Consider the following 20,328-nt stretch of genomic DNA (forward strand, 5'->3'; position numbering starts at 1 on the left):
CTGCCGAGCCCTGACTGCTTCATTCGGTCTTGGAGGGAAGGCGGGTAGAAAGGGAACTGCACCCCCGTGGGCCCTGCGAGTAGGAGAAAAGAGCCGAAGCCGACCCTGCCAGAGGACCCTACGCCCACTTCCCCACCACCATTCCAGACCAGTTCAACCCGGCTCCCTCGAGGGCGCAGCCCAGCGCTCCGAGCTCCCTTTCCGCGCGCGCCGGCGCGCGCCCGATACTCATCGGCGGTGCGGCTCAGCCTCCCGGCGCCGCGCGCGGGCCACTCTAGCCTGGACCACCCGACCGCCGGATTCTGCAGGCTCTTCCCAGACTGGGTCTGCAGTGACGCTCCAGGCTTTTAGGGTGCTTCGCGGCCTTTGTCTGCTGGGAGCTTGGCGGTGGGAGCCGCTGAGAGCCTCTTTAGACCTGGGGTTGCCTGTTCTCCAATAGGCCCGGTGCCCCCACCTTGAGCCCTGCTCTGGTTGTTCCAGGAGGACCGAGGGTGCTGGATCCGCCAGAGTCGAGCCAGGGCCTCCACATCGAAATCCCACGCAGGGGCATATGGCTGTTCCGGTGAAAGTGTCCATCCATCTCACAGAACTCACTTCTCACTTACCTTACATCCCAAGTTATCGGTCGCTCCCGCCGCCACCTCCCCCTACTTTTGGAAACTACTGAACAAGACCAGCCTGTAAACTGCCTGTAAAATTCTGCTTCCCTTAAGTAAGTCTCTTCTAATGGCAAAACAAAATGTCTGCAGCTGTAGCAGGGGAGGAAGGAGGGGGTGGTATTCTGCTTTAGAATCACCTTGTGATTGTCACTGCCCTGGAGCTGGACCCAGGCAAGCGCTAGATGGGAGTGGGGCACAGCCATGGGCTTAGTCATGAGCTAATAGCTGGAGAGCCCTGTGCACACATTCCTAAACCAGGTCAACACTGCCTCTGAGGTCAGGAGTGCTGTCCCTATTATACAGATGATGGAACCAAGGCTCCATCACACTATGCACTGGGCCAAGGTCACACGGGTTCCAAAGCCAGGCATCCTTCCACCGGTCTTCTCACCTTCAGATGAGGAGTGAGGAGGGGTCCTTGCTGGAGGATGGCTCAGCCTGATGCTGTAGGACTTGGAGTGAAGGGTTCTGAGAAGGACCGGGCCAGATACACAGGCTGGAGGAGGGAGGAGGGGGGAGGGAAGGTTGGGGCAGGGGGCTGGAGCCCGACCACCCCTCCCCCAACGGCTGGAGTCCAGAGCTCCGACCCCTCACTCTCTGGAAACATAAACACAATCACATCTGGACTCAGAGTGCCTCCCCCAGCCTCACACATCTGCCAAGGCCAGGGGGCCCTGGTCTCAGCTGAGAGCAGGAGGCAGGGGAGACCTAGAAGGAGGTGGGACTGGAGAGAAGAGGGAGGCAGAGAGGCCTCTCTGAAAGTCAGGCCCCGTCTCAGGTGAGAGGAGGGCCGAAGAAGAGCTCTGGTAGAGACTTAGTGTGGAGGCGGGGCCACAGGCCGAACAGCTGCAGCCAGGAGGAAAGGCAGCAGCAGTCCAGGATGACCCCATCGTCCATCAGGGACCACGGCCACCAAGGTGAGTGCAGGACCCAGCCTTGGGCCCCCCCATCTATTCTGTGCCTGCAGATAGTACCCAGCCCTCCCCAGCTACACCAACTGCAGACCCAGCCTTGGGCCCCCCCATCCATTCTGTGCCTGCAGGTAGTACCCAGCCCTCCCCAGCTACACCACCTGCAGGGTCATCTCTGGAGGGGGGATGAGGAACACACGGGGTTCTGAAAGGCAAGTGCTCTGAGAAAAGGCAGAAAGTCCTGGTCCTGCTCTGCCTGAAGAAGACTGGGGAGGCTTCATTTACTGTGCTTCTGCCCTTGGTGCTGGGGATGGAGAAGCGGGAAACAGACACAGTCCCTGCTCTCATGGACAAGTAAACAAACACGTATAATTACAAACTGGGCTGAGTGCTTTTGAAGAAAACATGGTGCTGTGAGTAAGAAAGAATGAAAAGTCCTGCTTCAAACAGGATGGGCTTGCAGGCAAGGCTGTTCGGGAGGAGGCGGCGCCATCTCCGCCTCCAGTGGCAAGCGGTATCGTACACTGAGCCCATTCAGGGTCCAGGGCCCTCTGCTAAGTGCACGCGTCTCATAGGTGAGCCCCTTTTACCTGCACCGCAGCCCTATGAGATGATCCTCATTATCCCCTTTCCCTGATGAGGCCCCTGAGGCTTAAAGAAGCCACATAGCAGGAAGTGATGGGATGGATTCAAACCCAGTCACCCTCTACCTTCCGCACTGGGCTGCCCCATGCCAAGTATCGTGGGCAACATGGCAGGGGAGGGTGTCTGACCTTGAAGAGATCATAATTTCTGCTGGCCACACAGGACTGGCCCGCAGGAAATAGAAAAGCAGATTTGTTCTTACTTGGTACTGACAAAGTGACCCCCAAAGGGCCGCTGCAGATTTAGAGGGGCCATGAATTAGGGACAAGAGGGCAAGAGGCTGGTGCCCAGCACTGGTTTGCAGGCACTGTGGGCACCAAAGGAGGATGGGGTGAGCCACTGTGTGCAACCCCTGTAGTGCCTGGTCATTGAGGGAGAGGAGCCGAGTCACCTCCCCTAGCTTTATGGCCCTCCCTCTGGGCCACCAGAGTCACCTGGAGGGGGAGGGGGAAATCACAGCTGGAAAAGCTGCCTCGCAGAGGGGCATGGCCTGGGGAGTCCAAGCCCTAGAGGTGGCTCTGGGTGGCCCTTCAGCTCCACATGCCTCAGCCTGCTGCTGCCCCAGGAAATAGCAGTGGGACCTCAGTCACCAAGAGGGCCAGTCTGGGAAATGAGAGTGAGGGTGGTTTTCTGCCCAGGGACCTCCCCATCTCCTGGGCCAGTTACTTGGCTCTGGCATCCACAGGAACTTTTGCTGTGGTCTTGGAGAGCGAGAGTTTGAGTTCTGGCGCTCCCCCTGAGTTGCCCTGGACAAGAGGCTTCACTAAGGTCTCTGGGCCTGTTCTTCAGTAAAAGGGAATGACGACAATCACTTCACACAGCTGTCTAAAGGATTAAATGAGATAACGCACATAAAGTGCTGGCATATAGTAAGTGCTCAATAAATTGTTATTGATGTTGGAATTGTTACTGTTAATGTTATTATTATTAAAGTGAGATGTCCTGCCTCTCCTCCTGAGGGCCCTGTCCCCCACTTTCCACATTAATCGGGCATCTCTTAAGATTCTCAACAGGTCATTTCTGAAAATGTCATTTGGGGCCCACCTTGGATTTCCCTCCAGCTTTGCTGGGCGCCATGAATGTGAGTCATGATTGACAGTCCTGCTGATTTCCCCGCCTGCCTTACCTTCCCCACTCCATCCCAGCTCTGGAACCATCCTAGACTTGGGCCCCGGTAACCCAGCCTTGGGCCCCCTGTAACTCTCCTGATGGGAATCACATTGGTGTTGGGCTAGGGACTGGGGGTGGCGGGGGAGATAATTGTAATTCGTGTCCAGAGGCTGGACTCAGCTGTGCTCTGGGAGAGAGGAAAAAGGCCCCAGGCCCCGGGATTTGCCTTTGCCAAGCTCATGTGGCTAGGTGGGAGAGGAGCGGAGCACACAGGTGACAGCTGGGACTGAGGAAGCCCTCGGTGTGGGCAGTAGAATGAGGTGGGCAGGCGGGGACACAGAGAAGCTTCCTGGTGAAGGCAGGGCCCTGGAATATCAACCATGAAATCCAAACTCCTGTCTTGTTCAGTGTTACGAGCTTCTCGTTTCCTAGATGGGCGCTTCCAATCTGCCTCCCAGGCTTTCTCTCAGCCCTTGCCAATCTGCTTCCTTGCCCCTCTCCCCACGGGAACCCCTGTCTTCACACTCCTGTGTTGCCTTCGCAGGGCCCTGGGCCTTGCCTCCCAGCTGGCTGTGTAACCCAGAGCCGGTGCCCACTGATCGAGAGGCTGCAGGGCACCCAGGAGACACAGTGCCAGCGCTCAGCCAGGTTGGGGAGCCTGTGATCCCATGAATCAGGACGCTGCCGAGGAGCAGGTCAGGGTGCAGGAAGCTGCATTTGGAGCAGGGTGGAGGCAGAGGGCAGGATGGATGAAAGCTTCTCTGGGTGATCGGGTCACGTGGCCGCACACCTCACCATGCGCCCTCCCCTGCTGTGCGCTGTACGTGTTTTCTAGATGAGGAAGCTAAGGCTGGGGGTGTCATGTGACCTGTCCAAAGGCATGCAGCTTTAGAGCCTTGGATCCCAGCCTGTCTGACTGCAGGCAGAGCCTGTGGCTTAACTTCTGTGGGCACGGCCTCCCGCAGGCAGGGTCACTGCAGCTCCCGAGAGCCAGGATGTAGCGGCAAACAGGTGTGGACAGCCATGCGTGGAGAGTGTCTGCACACAGTCGGTGCTCAGTAACGATCTGCTGAATAAATGAAGTGAAGGGCTGCCCCGCTTTATGCCTCACTCCACAAGGCACACCCTGGCCTTGCTCCCTCTCCCTGCTCCTGCCTCTCTTCTCTTGCTTCTTGCCCTCCTCCCCTCACTCCCTCCCTCCCCCCTCTCAGCACTGGCAGCTCCTGGCGCTGCTTTTAAAAGTGTATCTGAACAACAACAACAAAAATTCAAAAATGGGCAAAGGACTTTGAACAGACATTTCCCCAAAGAAGACAAATGGCCAATAAACACATGAAAAGATGCTCAACATCACTAGTCGTTAGGGAAATGCAAATCAAAACCACAATGAGATACCACTACACATCCATTACGACGGCTCTTACCAAAAGAGCAGAAAATAACAAGTGTTGGTAAGGATGTGGAGAAATTAGAACCCTTGTGCATTGCTGGTAGGAATGTAAAATGGTGCCGCTGTGGAAAACAGTATGGTGATTCCCTTAAAAAAAAATAAACAGAATTATTATATTATCCAGAAATTCCACTTCTGGGTACATACCGAAAAGAAACAAAAGCAGGGACTCAAACACATATTTGTACACCCATGTTCATAGCAGCATCATTGACAATAGCCTAAAGGTAGGAGCAACCCATGCCCATCAACAGATGAATAAACAAAATGTGGTATGTACATTCAGCCTTGAAACAGAAGGAAATTCTGACCCTACTACATGGATGAACCTTGAAGACATTATGCTACATGAAATTGGCCAGACACAAAAGAACAAACATTGTATGATTGCACTTATATGAGGTACCTGGAATAGGCAAGCTCATACAGACAGAAAGCAGGATGGTGGTTGCCAGGCGCAGGGAGGAGAGGGGAATGGGGAGTTAGTGTTTAGTGGGTACAGAGCTTCATTTTGGGATGGTGAAAACGTTCTGGAAATGGATGGTGGTGATGGTTGCACAACAATATGAATGTGCTTAATGTCACTGAACTGTGCACTTTAAAAAAGGTTAAAATGGTAAATTTCATGTTATGTGCATTTTATCACACTTAAAAAAAATGTGTATCTGTGTCTATGCCTCTACCTTATCCAGAGAGGCATTCAGAGACTGGTGCCCAGGACTCCTGGGGGCTGAACCCACTACCAGAGCTGGGGTGGTGCTTGCTGGAAAACCTTTCCTTGCCGCCCTCTTCAACTGGTACCCTTTGAGGCCCCAGTTACAGCTGAACCCCCTTGTGGCCCTCACCCCATCTTCCATCCCTCTGTGCAGCATAGCAGTGGGACCCCATTAAGGACACGTCCCCTACTGAGTGTCTACTATATGGCCAAGAGAAAGTAAATGGGGCCGATGACTTCTCTATAAGTTTAGCATAAAATTAAATAATAGGTTTGCCATTGCCTTTTTTTAAAAACTGAGTTTCTTTGTCAAAACACTAAACAAGGCAAGCTACAGAACATTATATAAGCATGGTACCATTTTTATTTTTACACAAGTACAGAGAAATTTCTGGATGTGTTAACAAAGTGTTAACACCAGCTACCTCTGGGTGCTGGGAAATAAGGGATTTTTTTTTTTTTCATTTTTCCTTTCCAAGTTTTTTGCACTAAGCATGTATTACTTTTGTCATGATGGAATGAAACATCAAATATTATTTTAAAAATGCAAAGAACTGCGATCTGCAGGACAGGGAGTGGCCTTCTGCCTACAGGTCCCTGTCCTCACCCCAGAGGGGTCATTCATCACCTCCCTGGGATGATGTGTCAACCCCCAGGATTCAGCCTCGTGCTGGGGGCAGGCCAGTGTGACAGGTGGTGTCAAGTAAACCTTTACAGATTTTTATAGAAGTGAAATTTTTGTTTTCAAATACTTTCTTCTTTAAACAGATGCCAAATTAGTAGGTGCCAAGAGGAGTGTTCAGAGAGAAGAAGAATCTGTAATGCTCTTGTATATTGCAAAGCAGAGAGAACTCAGTTTAAAAACGGCTCTCGTAAGCAGTAAGTGTGCCCATCCCTGTCCCCTTTGTCCCCTCGCTGCATCCCCAGCCCCGCCCTCCTAATCCTCCAACTCAGCAGCCTATTTACACTCTTACCTTGCTTTCACACACACACGTGCACCCACACGCGTGCACACACACACACTGTGTGTGCCTGCCAGCCAGCGTGATCATGGAATCTTTCTTAAAGAGGTCCAAATTACCAAGGTTTTACTGCACTACTAAAAATAGTCACGCTTACTTAGCCTGTTTAATAAGCACACCATTTCTGATTTTTCTGCCTGAGTAAACTGAAACATCATTCCAGAAATACGTTTTTACTGAAACAAGAAAGCTTGATTTTTGCTTCCCTGTTCATACGGTTTTCTCCCTCTTTCCCTGTCTGCCTCCTCTCTCCATCCCCTGTGTCCCCCTCAGCTCCCACCCTTCTCTTTTTGAAATTTCAAAACATAGAGGGGAAAGTAACAGTAATTTGGACTTGGCTTTTATGCAAAATGGACCAATTTTTTTTAAGTGTTGGTAATTTGTCCCGAAAATGGATATAGGGAGTTGGGCTGGAAAAGCTTTGAAGAATGGGGTTTTATGAGTGGAAAATGAGGCCTGAGTGTGCGGGAATGTGAGCTGCACCTCCCTCTGTGCCTGGGACAGTGCGGCACGTGGGATAATCGGGGCTGAGAGCACCATTACCGCCATTATCACATTATATTATTAGTATTCATCAGAATCAGACAGAGCACATTAACCCATTTAATTGAACAAAGGGCTTAACGCCCCAGTGACTTCACGGAAAGTGCTTGGCAAACCCTCCAAGACACTGCAGCCACAAAGCAGCCGGCCACTATGCCGTTTGCCAGGTGGTGGCGGGGCCAGCAAGGGTTTCCCCAAACCGCTCCCGCTGTGGCCTCGCTGGGAACTTTCCAGGACACACTGGAATGGACGCTGATCCCCACCCTTCCTCCAGCCTTTTCATGCACACACCTCTCTTCCTCTGAGTAGACATGATCTAATAAAGGCTATATTTGGACAAAACACACACACACACACACACACACACACACACACACACTCACACAAGACAGTGTGGCCAAGGACCCTCCCTCCATCTCCCAAACTAGCACTCCTGCTGAGTCTCGGAAGCTGGTCCTGAGTACAGGCACACACAGTTCATGGCTTCTCCCGAGCTTGGTGCCCACGCCTCCAAAGCTTCTTGCTTCTTCCTCAGTCTCCACTGAGGCCACCCCCGGGCAGCCCCCCAGGCTCACAGAGACTGGCCCAGTCCATCAAGGCAAGGATACCCACTGAGCCTTGGCTGGGGGAGGTGCCCGGGAGAGGCCAGGGCTCCTCTGGATTCTAGCCCCTGGGCTGGGCTCCTCCCCAGGGCCTGGCTGTCCCTTCCCGGAGCCCGAGTTTCCTCTTCTGTCAGTGGGCACTGGGTCTGCCTGCTTGCCTCTTGGGGTTTGCTGTCAGGGTTTGAAGAGACCATGGACGCAAACAGTATGTAAGGCTTTCAGGTGTGCTGTTACTTCAGAGGCACAAAATTGTCCTTTATCATCTCACTGACCTCCTGCTACTGGAGAATCTCTGAGTGGGAAAGCTCTTCCTTGGTCAACATGCCCAGCCTCCTCCCCTCCAGATTCCCCCACAATGCTCCTGCCAGCTGGCCCACAGGGAAATATCTCACTTTATGTCACTGGGGACAGTGGCACTCCCAAGGCCTCAGCAGGGATGCTGCACTGCCCCAGATCCTCCACTGGGTCAGGAGCTACCACTTGAGTGAGATGGCATCACCCTCCCACCCTGAAATCCATCTCCACTGGGTCTGGGGCAGCAAGGCACAAGAAGGCCCCACGACAGGCCCAGCCCTGCCAACCTCTGGGGGGATGAGAACCAGAGACAAGTAGGTCACAGAGGTTAAGAGTGTGGGCTCTAGAGTTAGACAGAGCCTGGGTTCTACTCAGAGCCGTACCACTTACTGCCACATAACCTCTCTAAGCCTCAGTTTCCTCATCTGTACAATGGGGATAAATGTGAAAAGCTATGTGCAGTGTTTGGCACTGTGCCTGTGACATGATAGGCTCAAAATAACTCCTGGGCCTCTGCTGCCTGCTTTCTCCCTCCCCCATCAGGACTCTAATGCTGGCAGATGTCAGTCTATCCATCACTGGCATCCAGGTATTACAGCATAACCTCTCAGTCCACGGCCCTTGTCCTGGTTCTAGAGGAATTATGGTCTGATTTAAGGTCAGTTATGAAAGTTCAAGGGTGAGAGTATGAAAAAGGAGATATCAAGGCTAACCGGAGCAATCTGGGACGGCTTCCTGTTAGAGAGGGCCTAATGCTGAGTCTTGAAGGACAGGCAGATGGGAATGGGTACGCAGGAGTGGAGGTGAGAATGAGCTGGGCAAAGGGGAGCCCTGGAAGCTATGGGGAGAGGAAGGGGGAGACAGAATAGAGAAGTCTTAAATGCCAGGTGAGGGGGAGCAGGTCATTCTCAGAGAGGAAGCAAGAATCAAATCTGGCCAGGTCACTTTCCTGCTTCCAAATTGCCAAGCTGCGGTACTCAGGATCATACTCAATGTACTTCCCCAATCTCCCCACCACCTCGCCCATACTGCAGGCTGTGGCCACACCAGCTTCGCAGCTCCCACCCTCTTTCTTTTGTGCCTGTGGTTCCTTCTGCCTGGAATGCCCTTCCACCTACCACAGGCACAGCTGTGCATGCACATGCATGCACGCACACGCACACACACCCACGCACACTGCTTAACTTTTTTTTTTTTTTTTTTTTTGGCCACACCGTGTAGCATGCAGGATCTTAGTTCCCGACCAGGGATCGAATGCGGGCCCCGGTAGTGAAAGCGCGGAGTTCTAACCACTGACCCACCAGGGAATTCCCAGCATTTTTTTCAAGATGAAAATTGTATTGTTTCTCCTGATTGTAAACTACATACTGATTCTTAAAATTCAAAAAGGTCAGAAAAGTGTGAGGACAAAGTCAAGACCACCAAACCACTACTAACATGATGATCCTTCCAGACATCGCTCAGCACACACACGTGCATGTACACATAGGCTACGTACACTCACTCGGTGATACACAAAGGACGGCAGACCACATGCTGCTTCAGAAGCCACTTTTTCAATCACATAATGTCAAGAACATCTACTCTTATCAACAAATCACTATTTTAGGGGCCACATGTATGGACTCATACTAATTCAGCCAGTCGGCTCACCAATGGGCATTAAGTAATTCCTTGATCTCTTTTGCTGTGTTTCTATCACAACAGGCCACGGTAAACATCCTTATCCCTGCATCTCTGTGCATTTGTCATTTGGCTCTTCAGGATAATTTCATAAGCAGAACTGTTGGGCCATGGGAACACACGCATAAAATCTAAACCACATTGCCTTCTGAAAGAGCCACACCTATCTGCACTGCCAAAGTGAACGGGGGTGCCACCTCCATGCCCTGGCCAATACTAGGTTTCGTCTATCATCCTTGCCACCTGAAAGAGTATCTCACTGCCACTGTGTGTGTGGTTTTATTTATTTCTCACTTCTTTTTTTTTAAATACAAATGGTGTCACGTATGTACAGTTCTGCACCTGGCTTTTTCCACCTGACACTTCTTTCACACCTTTTCCACTTGCTTATTCAAGAATCAGGTAAAAAGTCACCGACTCAGGTCAAGAACCTCCCAAAGTACCCCCTCTGATGCCCACAGCTTCTCCCCTTGCTGATGAGGTATCAGTGGGTACAGGAGCAGGCAGGGGGCCAGAAAGGTTGGAATACATCATCCCCACCTAGGAAGCCAGCCTCCTGGGCAGCAATGACGAGGCTGGCTTATCCTGCCTGCTGAGCTCACGCCCGCTCAGCACATCCCATCGGCCAGCCAAGCCTGCCTGTGGGCCTGCTTGACTGAAACCCAGGGAAGGGTGACTTCTAAGCCTAACCCCTCTTCTGCCCAAGCTATAATTTCCTGATTAGGTGCCACACACTGATTGCTTCCTGCTGCCCTTTCCATCTCTGGAGCTCCCAGGGCTCCCGAGCCAGGAGCCGCTGGACCAGCAGACTTCAGAGCTTCCACCAGGCAGCAAGAAGGTGCCAGGAAACTGGCTAAATGAGACCCGTCTGAGAGACCACCTTCCCTCCTCCCAGAGGCAGGCCCTGCTCAGGAGGGAATCAGGGCTTGATTCCTAAGGTTCAAAAAATAGCTTTGATAAGAAAAAACAAGGCTGCTGTGAGACAGTAGAGCAGAGGGGTACATGTGTGGTCTGCGTTCAGATACTAACTCTGCCCTCCAGTGATGATCTTGCCAAGTAACAGTCTCTCTGAGCGCCGCTTGCCCACCTATAAGGTGAGGATAACAATTCCCTAGAGGACGTTGCACCCTATTATAGCAGCAGTTAGAGCCAGACACGCTTGGTTCTTCCCCCTTAGTTATACAGCCTTGCGTAGGTTAATTGCCTCTTTGAACCTCAGTTTTGCCACCTGTTTAATGGGGATAATGAAAGTACCTAAGTGTTGTTATGAGATTCAAATCATGTATGTCAAAGTGTCTTAAACAGAACTACTGATAAAACAGAAGGTGGTATTTTCCACAGCCAAAGAGAACAGGCCATACCTTTGGAGCCTCGGCCTGACCTCTGCTTGGACTCCTCCTTCGCTGGCCCAGCAGCATGTTTTGAAGAGTCTTTCCATCTCATGCCCCAATCCCAGGCATCAAGGCCCCAGTGGGGAAGAAGGGAGTCAAGGGGCAGCTGTGCTCTCAGGACACCGAGCTCTGGGCAGTGGGGTGCCTCTGCTGTGAAAGGTCATTGCCCCATCACCAGTTTACAAAAGTTGGGGTCAACCTCCAGTTTCCTCAGAGTTTTAGAGCAGACTCTTCATCCCCCTATGGCCTCTGCCACCCTTCCTTTTGAGACCTCAGTTTCATTTTGCAAAATGCCAGTCACATTTGGTGCCACCACCCTCAGGGGTACTTCACCTAGAGGCCTCAGATCACAGCTGGGAGCTCAGTCAGTGGTTTGTAAAGCCCTCTAAACATATCCCAATTTTAGCCTAAGAGGTCCTTATTACACACCGCCCCCTTTACGTCACCCAAACATCATGCAGACCCCAAGTGGTTGAATCTCTTCATAGGGCTCCATTTTTAAAAGACACAGTTCAGGGCTTCCCTGGTGGCGCAGTGGTTAAGAATCCGTCTGCCAATGCAGGGGATACGGGTTCGAGCCCTGGTCTGGGAAGATCCCACATGCCGCGGAGCAACTAAGCCCGTGCGCCACAACTACTGAGCCCGTGTGCCACACTGAAGCCTGCATGCCTAGAGCCTGTGCTCCGCAACAAGAGGAGCCACTGCAATGAGAAGCCCGTGCACCACAATGAAGATTAGCCTCCGCTTGCCGCAACTAGAGAGAGCCCTTGTGCAGCAACAAAGACCCAACGCAGCCAAAAATAAATAAATTAATTAATTTTTAAAAATAAAAACAAATAAATAAATAAAAGACACAGTTCAGCAACCAAAAATCATCCCTAAATAATTTCCATCATTATTTGCCTCTCTCAAGGAACATCAGTGGGGATCCAGCTGTCACCCTACAAGGATACTTGCTGTCTCCATTTGTCCCCTTTCCATTCTCACCCTCCAGCTGGGTCGGAGCCTCTGTCCAAAGTCTCTGACTCCCAGCCTTGGCTTTTACTTCCTTCCTCCTCCATGTCCCGGCTCCTATCGTGTAGGTCCGATGAGCCTTGCCCATTACCCTGCTTCTCCACAGTGAAGGAGAAGCCAGGAGCCCACCGAGAAAGCACAGATGCTCCCCTTTCCTTCAGCTCTCCAGCCCTGCCTCCCCCATCCCCCTAGGGCTGCATCACACCAAGCCTTAAGTGAAATCAGAGCTAGAACTCGGGGAAGGTGCGGCATGTGGCAGACCAAGCACAGACGAAATTCTTGGTGCAGGGTGTGGGGAAGAGTAGGGTGCTCGTGTGTTGGTAACTCTCACCCCATCACACTGAGCTCCTTTCTCCTAATTTCCCAACCCCTGTGACTAGAATCAGCAACAATTACCTCTCCTTTCTGAGTAGCCTAGTTAGGAATTCAGAGCCGTCTCCTCCTGACCTGGGGAAGGGCGGTTCATTGTACAAGGTGTCCTGTCTCACCCACATTTGGGGAAAACATCAAGATGTGCAGTTTCCAGCGTCTCAGTATTGGATTTTTAGGGGCTGTTGGACTGAAGAGGAGCACTTATAGTCTCAGTCCTGCCTGGATTTCCATATTATAGAGACTGCTTCCTGCTGGTGGAATCAACAAGCAGTTTAAAAAAAACCCCAAAATCCAGCCACCTTCCAAACACCTCTAGACTTGGATTCCATATCCTTCTTACAAGAGCTGGGGGAGGGCCTGGGTGTGACCAGAAGACTCAGACCCAGGTCCCGGGTATCCCACTGCAGCCCCAAACCACCCAGCTGGCAGGATGGAAGGTGGGCGAGCCATTTGGGGACAGCTCTGCTGGATCCCGACGCTGGGGGAAGGAGGAGGAGGGTCCTGCTTTCCACAGCCAGGCCTGGGCAAGCAGAGCCACTTCTGCCCCAAGCAAATCAATTGAAAGCCTTGGCCAAGCCTGTTTGAGTTGGTGAGAGCCCAAGTGGGAATTCCAATCTGCCAGTGTTTGCTCTGCAGGCAAAGAGAGCCAAACAGAAATGCTGCTCTGGGACTTTACACCAAATATCCAGTGGCTTGTTCTGCCAGCAGTGCTGAGCCAGCCGTCTGCACATCACCCTCTCCCAGCTCCCTGCTCTGTGAAAGCCTTCTGCTTGTGCCCTTAAAGGAAGCTTGCCCTCCCACACCACAGCCCCACAGCCCGTGCCTGGGCTTCCCTGCTGGGACCGGGCCCTGCAGGTGCAACCGGCCATCCCGTACCAGCTCCACCTGGACACGCATTCCCCCCACCCAGCCCCAGGTTCCTGATCTCTGCTTCCTGCTCTCAGCTCCACGCTTTCACCACTCCCACCCCCCCGCCCCAGCCACCTCGTCATTGGCCCAGTCCCTCTCAGCCCCTGATCAGGAAAGCCCACGGCAGCTGGCCTCACAGCAGAGGCAGAGCTGACAGCCAGGAAGCACGAACCATAGTTGACTGTGTCTCTTTTTTTTTTTACACTGTCACATGTATTTTATTTGATCTTTATAGCTGAACAGTTTTATCAGTTTTATCAGCCCATTTCTCAGACGAAATAGCTGAGGTTTCAAAAGACCAGACACCTTGCCCGAGGTCGCCTGATTAAGGAATCCAAGTTTCCTGACTCTAAAACCATGGTACTCACTAACTTGCCTCCCTGCAGAAGTTTTTAAATCTTTTGTTCACTCCCAGAGGCCTAGGGCAACTCCCACGATTCCTAGTGACAGCAGGCGGAGATGTTTCCGCATTCCCCCATGCAACACTGGCACATCCAGTGTGGGCAGTTGGCAACGTCTGCTTTATCCCAGTCCTGAATCGGAGCCACTGCCTGAGGCCTGCATCCTGGGCTGACTGGGCTGCACCCACCAGAGCCCCCCCGGAAGCCCCCAGCCAAGAGTCGCCCCCTTCACAGTTAGGTACTGGGTGCACACCCCGCTTACTTCAGGGCCACCTCCCAGGGCACTGGCACGAAGTTCTCTCCACCTGAGGAAGGAGCGAGGCCAGACGCCCTGCCCTCACAGGGCTCCCCCACTGCACGGCGATGGGTCTCACGCTCCAGAGCGATCCTTCTTGGCACCGTTTCACACAGTTCTCAGTTTGGTCCTGAGTGCGATCATTTGCAAATGGAAATGATCTGAGTATCTTAGAAGACACATGCTCTCTGCATTCACACAATTATTGTCACTTCCTCAGGGAAATTTTCTCTCATCCGTTCTGGCCGGATGACTGTCTCCCCTAGATAACCGTGGGCACCAAGAGGGCCAGGACGAGACTGTGGCTTTCTCGTCACAGAACCCCCAGCACCCTGCACAGCTCAGGAAATAGTAGTCGGGTGAATGAAACCACGAGTAAAGGCTTCCACCAGCCCTTGTCCTCTGGCTTCAGGGGTGCCGTCATCCAGGCCTGGAGCCCACGGGACCCCCATGGGACCCTTGTCCAGCCATTCTCAATTCTACATGTTTTCTACTGACCTGACTCCCCAGGGTGGGCCTGGGCACCCAGCTACAGATGCTGGCTTCCCACCCACAGCTCAACCCAGAACTCATGTCTCCTCTAAGAATAGGGCACCGCCAAGGTGACAGGCCTCAAGAACACTCCCCAGAAATGGGAGCAGAGGGGGCACTGCCGGGCCTCTGGTCTGGCCAGTCGGGAGCAAGGGGTACCAGCCACCCTGCCCCACCTGGGCCTTCAGATGGCTCCGTGGTGGCTGGGCCGGGATGGCGCCAGGACCTTGCGAGCTGTGGCAGTCATGTGGCCAGGGACGACACAGAAAAATGCCACCTTTCGAGTAAAGAGTTCTAACTAAAGGGGAGGGAGCAGCCCAAAGCGCCCGATACTGCCAGTCCTCTGGCCCCTGCATGAGGTGCCCCCCTGAACTGCACGCCACACAACAGTATCCTTCCAGTCACGGCTGCACCCCTGGGGCACCACCATCACTGTGAGCCTGGGAGAAGCAGAGTAGAACCCCAAAGAGGGGCCTCCAGGGCTCTGGGTGCACAGAGAGAGCTGTAGCTCTGCCAGGTGTGGGCACACACACAAAGATGAGGGCAGCAGAGCTTCCAGGATCAGTAGGGCCACACCAGCTCAAAGGAGCCACGCACTCTTATGGGGCGGCTGGAAGCCCTTCTCGGTCCAGGGTCCTCAGGTGGCTTACCCAGGAACCCGGTGGGTCCTTGATGCTGGGGTCAAAGGAGGAGAGAGCCAGTGTGGACCCTAGGTGTGTCTTCTGGTCAGGGGGGGCCTTGAGCCTCCCTCTCCCCACTCCCTACTCCCAAGGTCTGGCTGTGTCATGTGAGGGAGGAATCAGACTTCATGGGCATCTACTCAGGCCCAATTCCCAAAGGTGGAGAAATGCCATGATCACAGCAACCGTGAAGAGGCCAACTCAGAAAACCTGTGTTTAGTTGGCGGGACAGGGTGTCACAGCCTGGGAGGCCCTCGGTGCCTGGGTGCCCACACCCACTACTTCTCCTCGACCTTCTCCAAGGACTGGGACTGCTTCCTCTGGGGCAAGTCTTCAAGCATCAGGCTCAGCACGTGCACGATCTCGTAGTACAGCTCCTGAAGCCTGGAAATGGAGGAGGAGAGGAGGCCTGAGCTCACGAGTGGGCTCCATGCCGCCCTGGCCCTGCCCACGGCACTCTCGCACCCGCACGTTCACCACTCCTGGTAGGTGTGGGGTCACGGAAGAGCGAGGACTTCAGAGCCACATAGGGCTGGGCTGGGAGCCCGGCTGTGCCCCTCTACCTGTGGCCCCAGGAGTAAAGTCATTTCACCGCATGTGTCAGGTGGGAGGCAACAGACTCCTGGGCTCGGAGCGAGGTGAGCCCGTGGAGGTGCCCAGAAGCTGCCTGGTCCACGCCTGGGCCAACACTGGTCATCCCTAGATCCCCTCCTTTTAGTTCCTCCTGTCTGCGAAGCCCTCAAGGCAGCTTTTGTTGAGAAACCAGGCTAATCGTGCACCTCCCCTTCCTGCAAGTAATGGCCAGAAGGACCCCAGCTAACTCACACTGAGCATAGCCCTGGGCCAGGCCAAGCTCAGAGCTTCACACACATTGCTTCCATAGTCAGCCCCTCCTGTGCCAGGTAGGAAAGGGACAAAGACTTTGCCAGAGTCACACAGTACCAAGCCAGGGGCTTCAGCTTCTGACTTGCCAGCCAGCAGCGTTCTCTCGGCCCTCTGAAAAGTGCTTGGTGAGGAGGGTCTTGGAGAGTCAGAGGAGCCAATATTTAAAAACAGGTCAGGGTGGGCTGGGGAGGCCAGTGGGTGGAGTCTCCCCCAGCCACAGGCCCGTCCGCACAGCAGCCCAGCCCCTGTACACCGCCAGGAAGGGCCTCGCCCGACCCGCCCTGCACATCAGCCATTGCCCCCCTGGGCCTGGGGCCAGGTCAGCGGAGCTGGGACTGACTTGTAGATGGTAGCATCCTGGTTGTCCAGAGTGGACAAGTAGACATCAATGAAGGGTAGGCTAATGCCAAAATCATCCAAGACCATGGGGTCAGTGTGCCGCAGGGTCTTCTTAAACTTCTCCACCAGCTCAGTGAAACTTTTGTGGTCAACATTCTTCTAGAGAGGGAAGCATAAAGAGAGCAAGGATGAGGAGGTAGTGACCGGGCTGCACAGAGACCTGGGGCCCCTCCACGTGGGGGCCAGGCAGAGGCCTGACCCTGGCCCCAGGATGAGTCCTGAGTCCAATCACAGTTCACCCCAACCCCTTCTGGGCCTGGACCCCCCTGACTGAGGTCACCTGGTGAGCCACCATCCCTGACGTGAGGACAGGTGACACAGGAAGGAATCGGTGAGAGCCTGAGCGTGGCTCAGCATTTCACCCTGTTCTGGACAAACCTTGGGCACACCGAGACAGGCGGGCATCTCCACCTCAGAGAGGAGGCTGAGGAGGAAGGCACCAGCCACTTGGCGGAGAAAGGGGCAGCATGCTGTTCACGACCCGGCCGAGCACCCCGGCAGCTCAGAGCACTTCGGCCGAAAAGAGAGGACGCTCCTCCAGCCCCTCACAGTTGTATCATGCTTGAGAGAAAATCTCCAGCCCACTGTGCTCACTCTTGTTCCAGTTTAGAAAAACTGAGGTTAGTAACACCTGTCAGGGCCTCCGTGGCCTCGCCCACTCAGCGGACGGGGACGAAGCCTGCTTGGCACCCAGCGAGTCCTCAGGAACAAGAGTGCTCCAGGCAAAGGGCCCAGCAATGGAGTTTTGCCCATGAAGGAGGGAAATATGATAATCACAACACTCAACACTTGAAGAGGTCCAGAGACACATAAAAATACAGAGAATAACGTCAGACTCTGAAAAGTACAGGGGGGGTGAGTAGCTGACTTACCAAGTGCCACAGATGCCTAAGGCCACCCGCCCTCCACGCAGGCCCCCAGGCCCATCTTCCTGGCCGTTCCTTCAGCCCTGACTGTCCCTCTGCTTGTCCGCCGGCCCATGGAGACCACCTACCTGCGTCTGCATCAGCTTGCTGACCTCCTCCTGCTGCCACTTCAAAATCACATGCTTTTCTTCCATGAGTGTCATGTGTCTCTCTAGCATCAGCTCCCGCTCAAACTTTTTGACAGAGTCCTAGAGGGTGGGAGGATGGAGGTAAGATATGGGCTCTCAGTGCGCACCACTCCCGTCTTCCTTCTTCCCCAGTCTTCCACTGCTGCTCCGGCCCCTCAGCAGGAGGATCCCCTCACAGGCCAGCCCCCAGCTCAAGCTGCCAACTGTAGCTGCAGTGACTTCCTAAGCACCTACCCTGCAGGCCACCATCCTGAGGGAGGGAAAATGCAGGGCTCAGGGAAAAGAGTCAGGCTGCGGTAGAGCCTGGTCACCCCCCCTCCACTTCAGGAGGGAGATCGCTCAGTGTCCTCCCTTGAGACTTGGCCCATCCGCCTGCCACACTTACCACTCCCCCATCCTTACAAGCACCACCTCACCTCCGTGTGAATGATCATCACACCCACGAACATGCTGAGGAAGACGAAGGAGGCAAGCAAGATGAAGATGATGGTGAATGAACGGCTCAGAGTAAAATTCCGGGCATCCAGCTGCTGCTGCAGGTCTGTCCAGCCATCGACCTGCTCAGGCAAGGCAGGGTACGCTGAGCGCCTAGGCCCAGAGCGGCAGGCCTCCTCTCACCCACCGTGGGGAGCCCCAGCCCCACCGAGGAGCAGGCCGGCTTCCTTCCACATCAGCCCTGCGACAGCCCCTAATGCTCTGACTCCAGGGCACACGTGCTGGCCTGGAGCTGCACGGCACCACTGGGTGGGGGTGCTGCTGATCAAGGCGCCCTAAGGGCTCTCCTCCAAAAGGCCTTCCATCCCTCCCCAAAAGACAATGCCTCTCTGCCCTCCTTTGGAGAGACCCCGATCCTTCCAGAGTCCAACAGAATCTAGACTCTGAGACTTGGGCTTTGCAGGCTTCTTCTGGGTGGCTTTGTGACAGCCTGTTCCCAAAAAGGCTCTGTGACATGGGTTTCCCTTCTAAATTCAACTTAATCTGAATGAATTGTCTTTTGAAAACTTTTTGAAAGTTTTGCACCCCTGTGGGACAAATAAGGATGCTCTAGGGAGTCACAAGATTAGAGATAATCTTGTGGCCAGGGCACTGGCCTATCCTTAGTCCTAGGAGGCCAGCCCCCAGCTTCCCCAGACCAGCTAAGTGTCTGAACATGGGAAAGGCCCCCAAGTAAGGCCCAGCATGTCCACACGCCCACACCAGCTGCCAGTCCCTTCTCAAGTCCCCTGCCCCTACCGCGGCTCCCAAACACGGTACCGTGGCCAAGCTGAAGAGGGTAAAGAAGGCCAGAGCCAGGTTCCCCCAGTTATTCAGGTCAGCACTCTCTGGAACTCCAAATAGGCAGAAGCCCAGGACAGCGAAGACGTACATCAGGACGAAGAGCAGGACGAGCACGGAGGCCACGGTGCAGGCTGTCTGCCCCATGGCGCTGATGAGTGTCTGCAAGGCACAGGCACTGGGACTAGGCCAGGCTGCAAGGCTGGGTTGGACTCAGAGGACAGGGGTCCAGCCCGTCCCGACACCAGCTGCCCCAGAATCCAGTGCCTTGCCTGGCACATGGCAGATGCTCCATAAATGGCTGGATGAATGAATGAGTGAATGAATGGTAACTGTGCCCAGACTGAGGGCTGGACCAACCTAAGAGTGGTTCATCAGTGCCTGGCATCCACGCTCAGTTGCCCACGGGTGGATCACCCGTGGTGTCCCAGGTCTCGTGCAGTCTCCCCATCAGCACCACTAAGCACTCCACTTGAACCCCAGCCTGCCTCTGTGGTCATCCTAAGGTGCCCTGCTCCCACCCCTCAGCTGGGCGCCAGCCCTGAATGCTCTTCCAGGCCAAGGAGGAGTATGGGAACTACCCTGGGAGTGGGAATGAAGAAGGCTGAGAGGAATAGGATTTCTCAATTCTTCTGGGCCCCATTTCACAGGCAGGTCTCCACCTTGGGACCTCAGTCTTCCCCCATGAGATGGGTGTTTGTCTTATCTCCCATGCCTCATCGTTCCTTCTCCATGCCCTGGAGTCTTGCATATACGTGTTCAGCTACCTTGATACTGTCACAGATACCATGTCAAGGTAGGAAGATGTTCCCATTTCAAGATGCAGGATCAGAGGCTCAAAGAAGCAAAATGCCTTGGTCACAGTCACACTCTGCTAGAACGGCAGAGCGGGAACACATTCTCCAGCCCCTTGCCTTGCGCCACCACAGTCAACCACAAAAGCACCTCTTTCTAAGCCAAGATACTATTTATTGACTTAGCAGTAGGAAGGGAGGTACTGGTGGAGCTGGGACACAGGACAGTGAAGTTTTGACAGTCTGGGGTAAAGTGCAAAACAGAGAGACAACCCAGGAGCACTGGGGCTGGCTGCCCTGTATGTGGACCACTTTGGCAGCTACCTGCAAGGGTGAATGCATACCCGACGCCCCCCTCCCCTCCTTGAGGGAAGAAAAATCAGTGTTAAGGGATTAATTCCAAAAGAACTGAGCTGTAAAAAAATTGCCTCCAATCCTGCAAGAGAGACAGAACTTCTTTCCCAAGACTGCTAAGACTGAAGAGGTAAGAACTCATGAAAAAGGCTACAATGGGACACAGTCTGCAGGTGACATCTTCAGGGTGCGGAGGGGCAGGGCCACGTGGAAGAACCTGAGGTACCTTGGAAGGATGAGGGAGAGGCCCCGGTTGGGTCTCCCACTTCCAGGCTAGTGCACAGGCCCAGTGCCACCCGAGGTCAAAGCCAAGCAGCCTCGAGAACAGCCGTGCAGCAAA

General features: G+C 53.9%; 1 protein-coding gene across 1 annotated transcript in view; it reads right to left on the reverse strand.

Annotated features, from left to right (window-relative positions):
* Positions 1–4,874: 4,874 nt before the first annotated feature.
* Positions 4,875–20,328, reverse strand: part of CATSPER3 (cation channel sperm associated 3) — a 57,745-nt gene continuing 42,291 nt past the window's right edge. Inside the window, exons 4-8 of the mRNA XM_004282109.3 lie at positions 18,820–19,002; positions 17,982–18,122; positions 17,506–17,625; positions 16,453–16,610; positions 4,875–15,611 (exon numbers count right to left, since the gene is read on the reverse strand). Of these exons, the coding sequence (XP_004282157.1) occupies positions 15,506–15,611; positions 16,453–16,610; positions 17,506–17,625; positions 17,982–18,122; positions 18,820–19,002 (708 nt within the window). The 3' untranslated portion in view covers positions 4,875–15,505. The remainder of the gene's footprint in view (positions 15,612–16,452; positions 16,611–17,505; positions 17,626–17,981; positions 18,123–18,819; positions 19,003–20,328) is intronic.

Source organism: Orcinus orca, chromosome 3 (assembly GCF_937001465.1).
Source record: "Orcinus orca chromosome 3, mOrcOrc1.1, whole genome shotgun sequence".
In the NCBI taxonomy this organism is placed as follows: Eukaryota; Metazoa; Chordata; class Mammalia; order Artiodactyla; family Delphinidae; genus Orcinus; species Orcinus orca.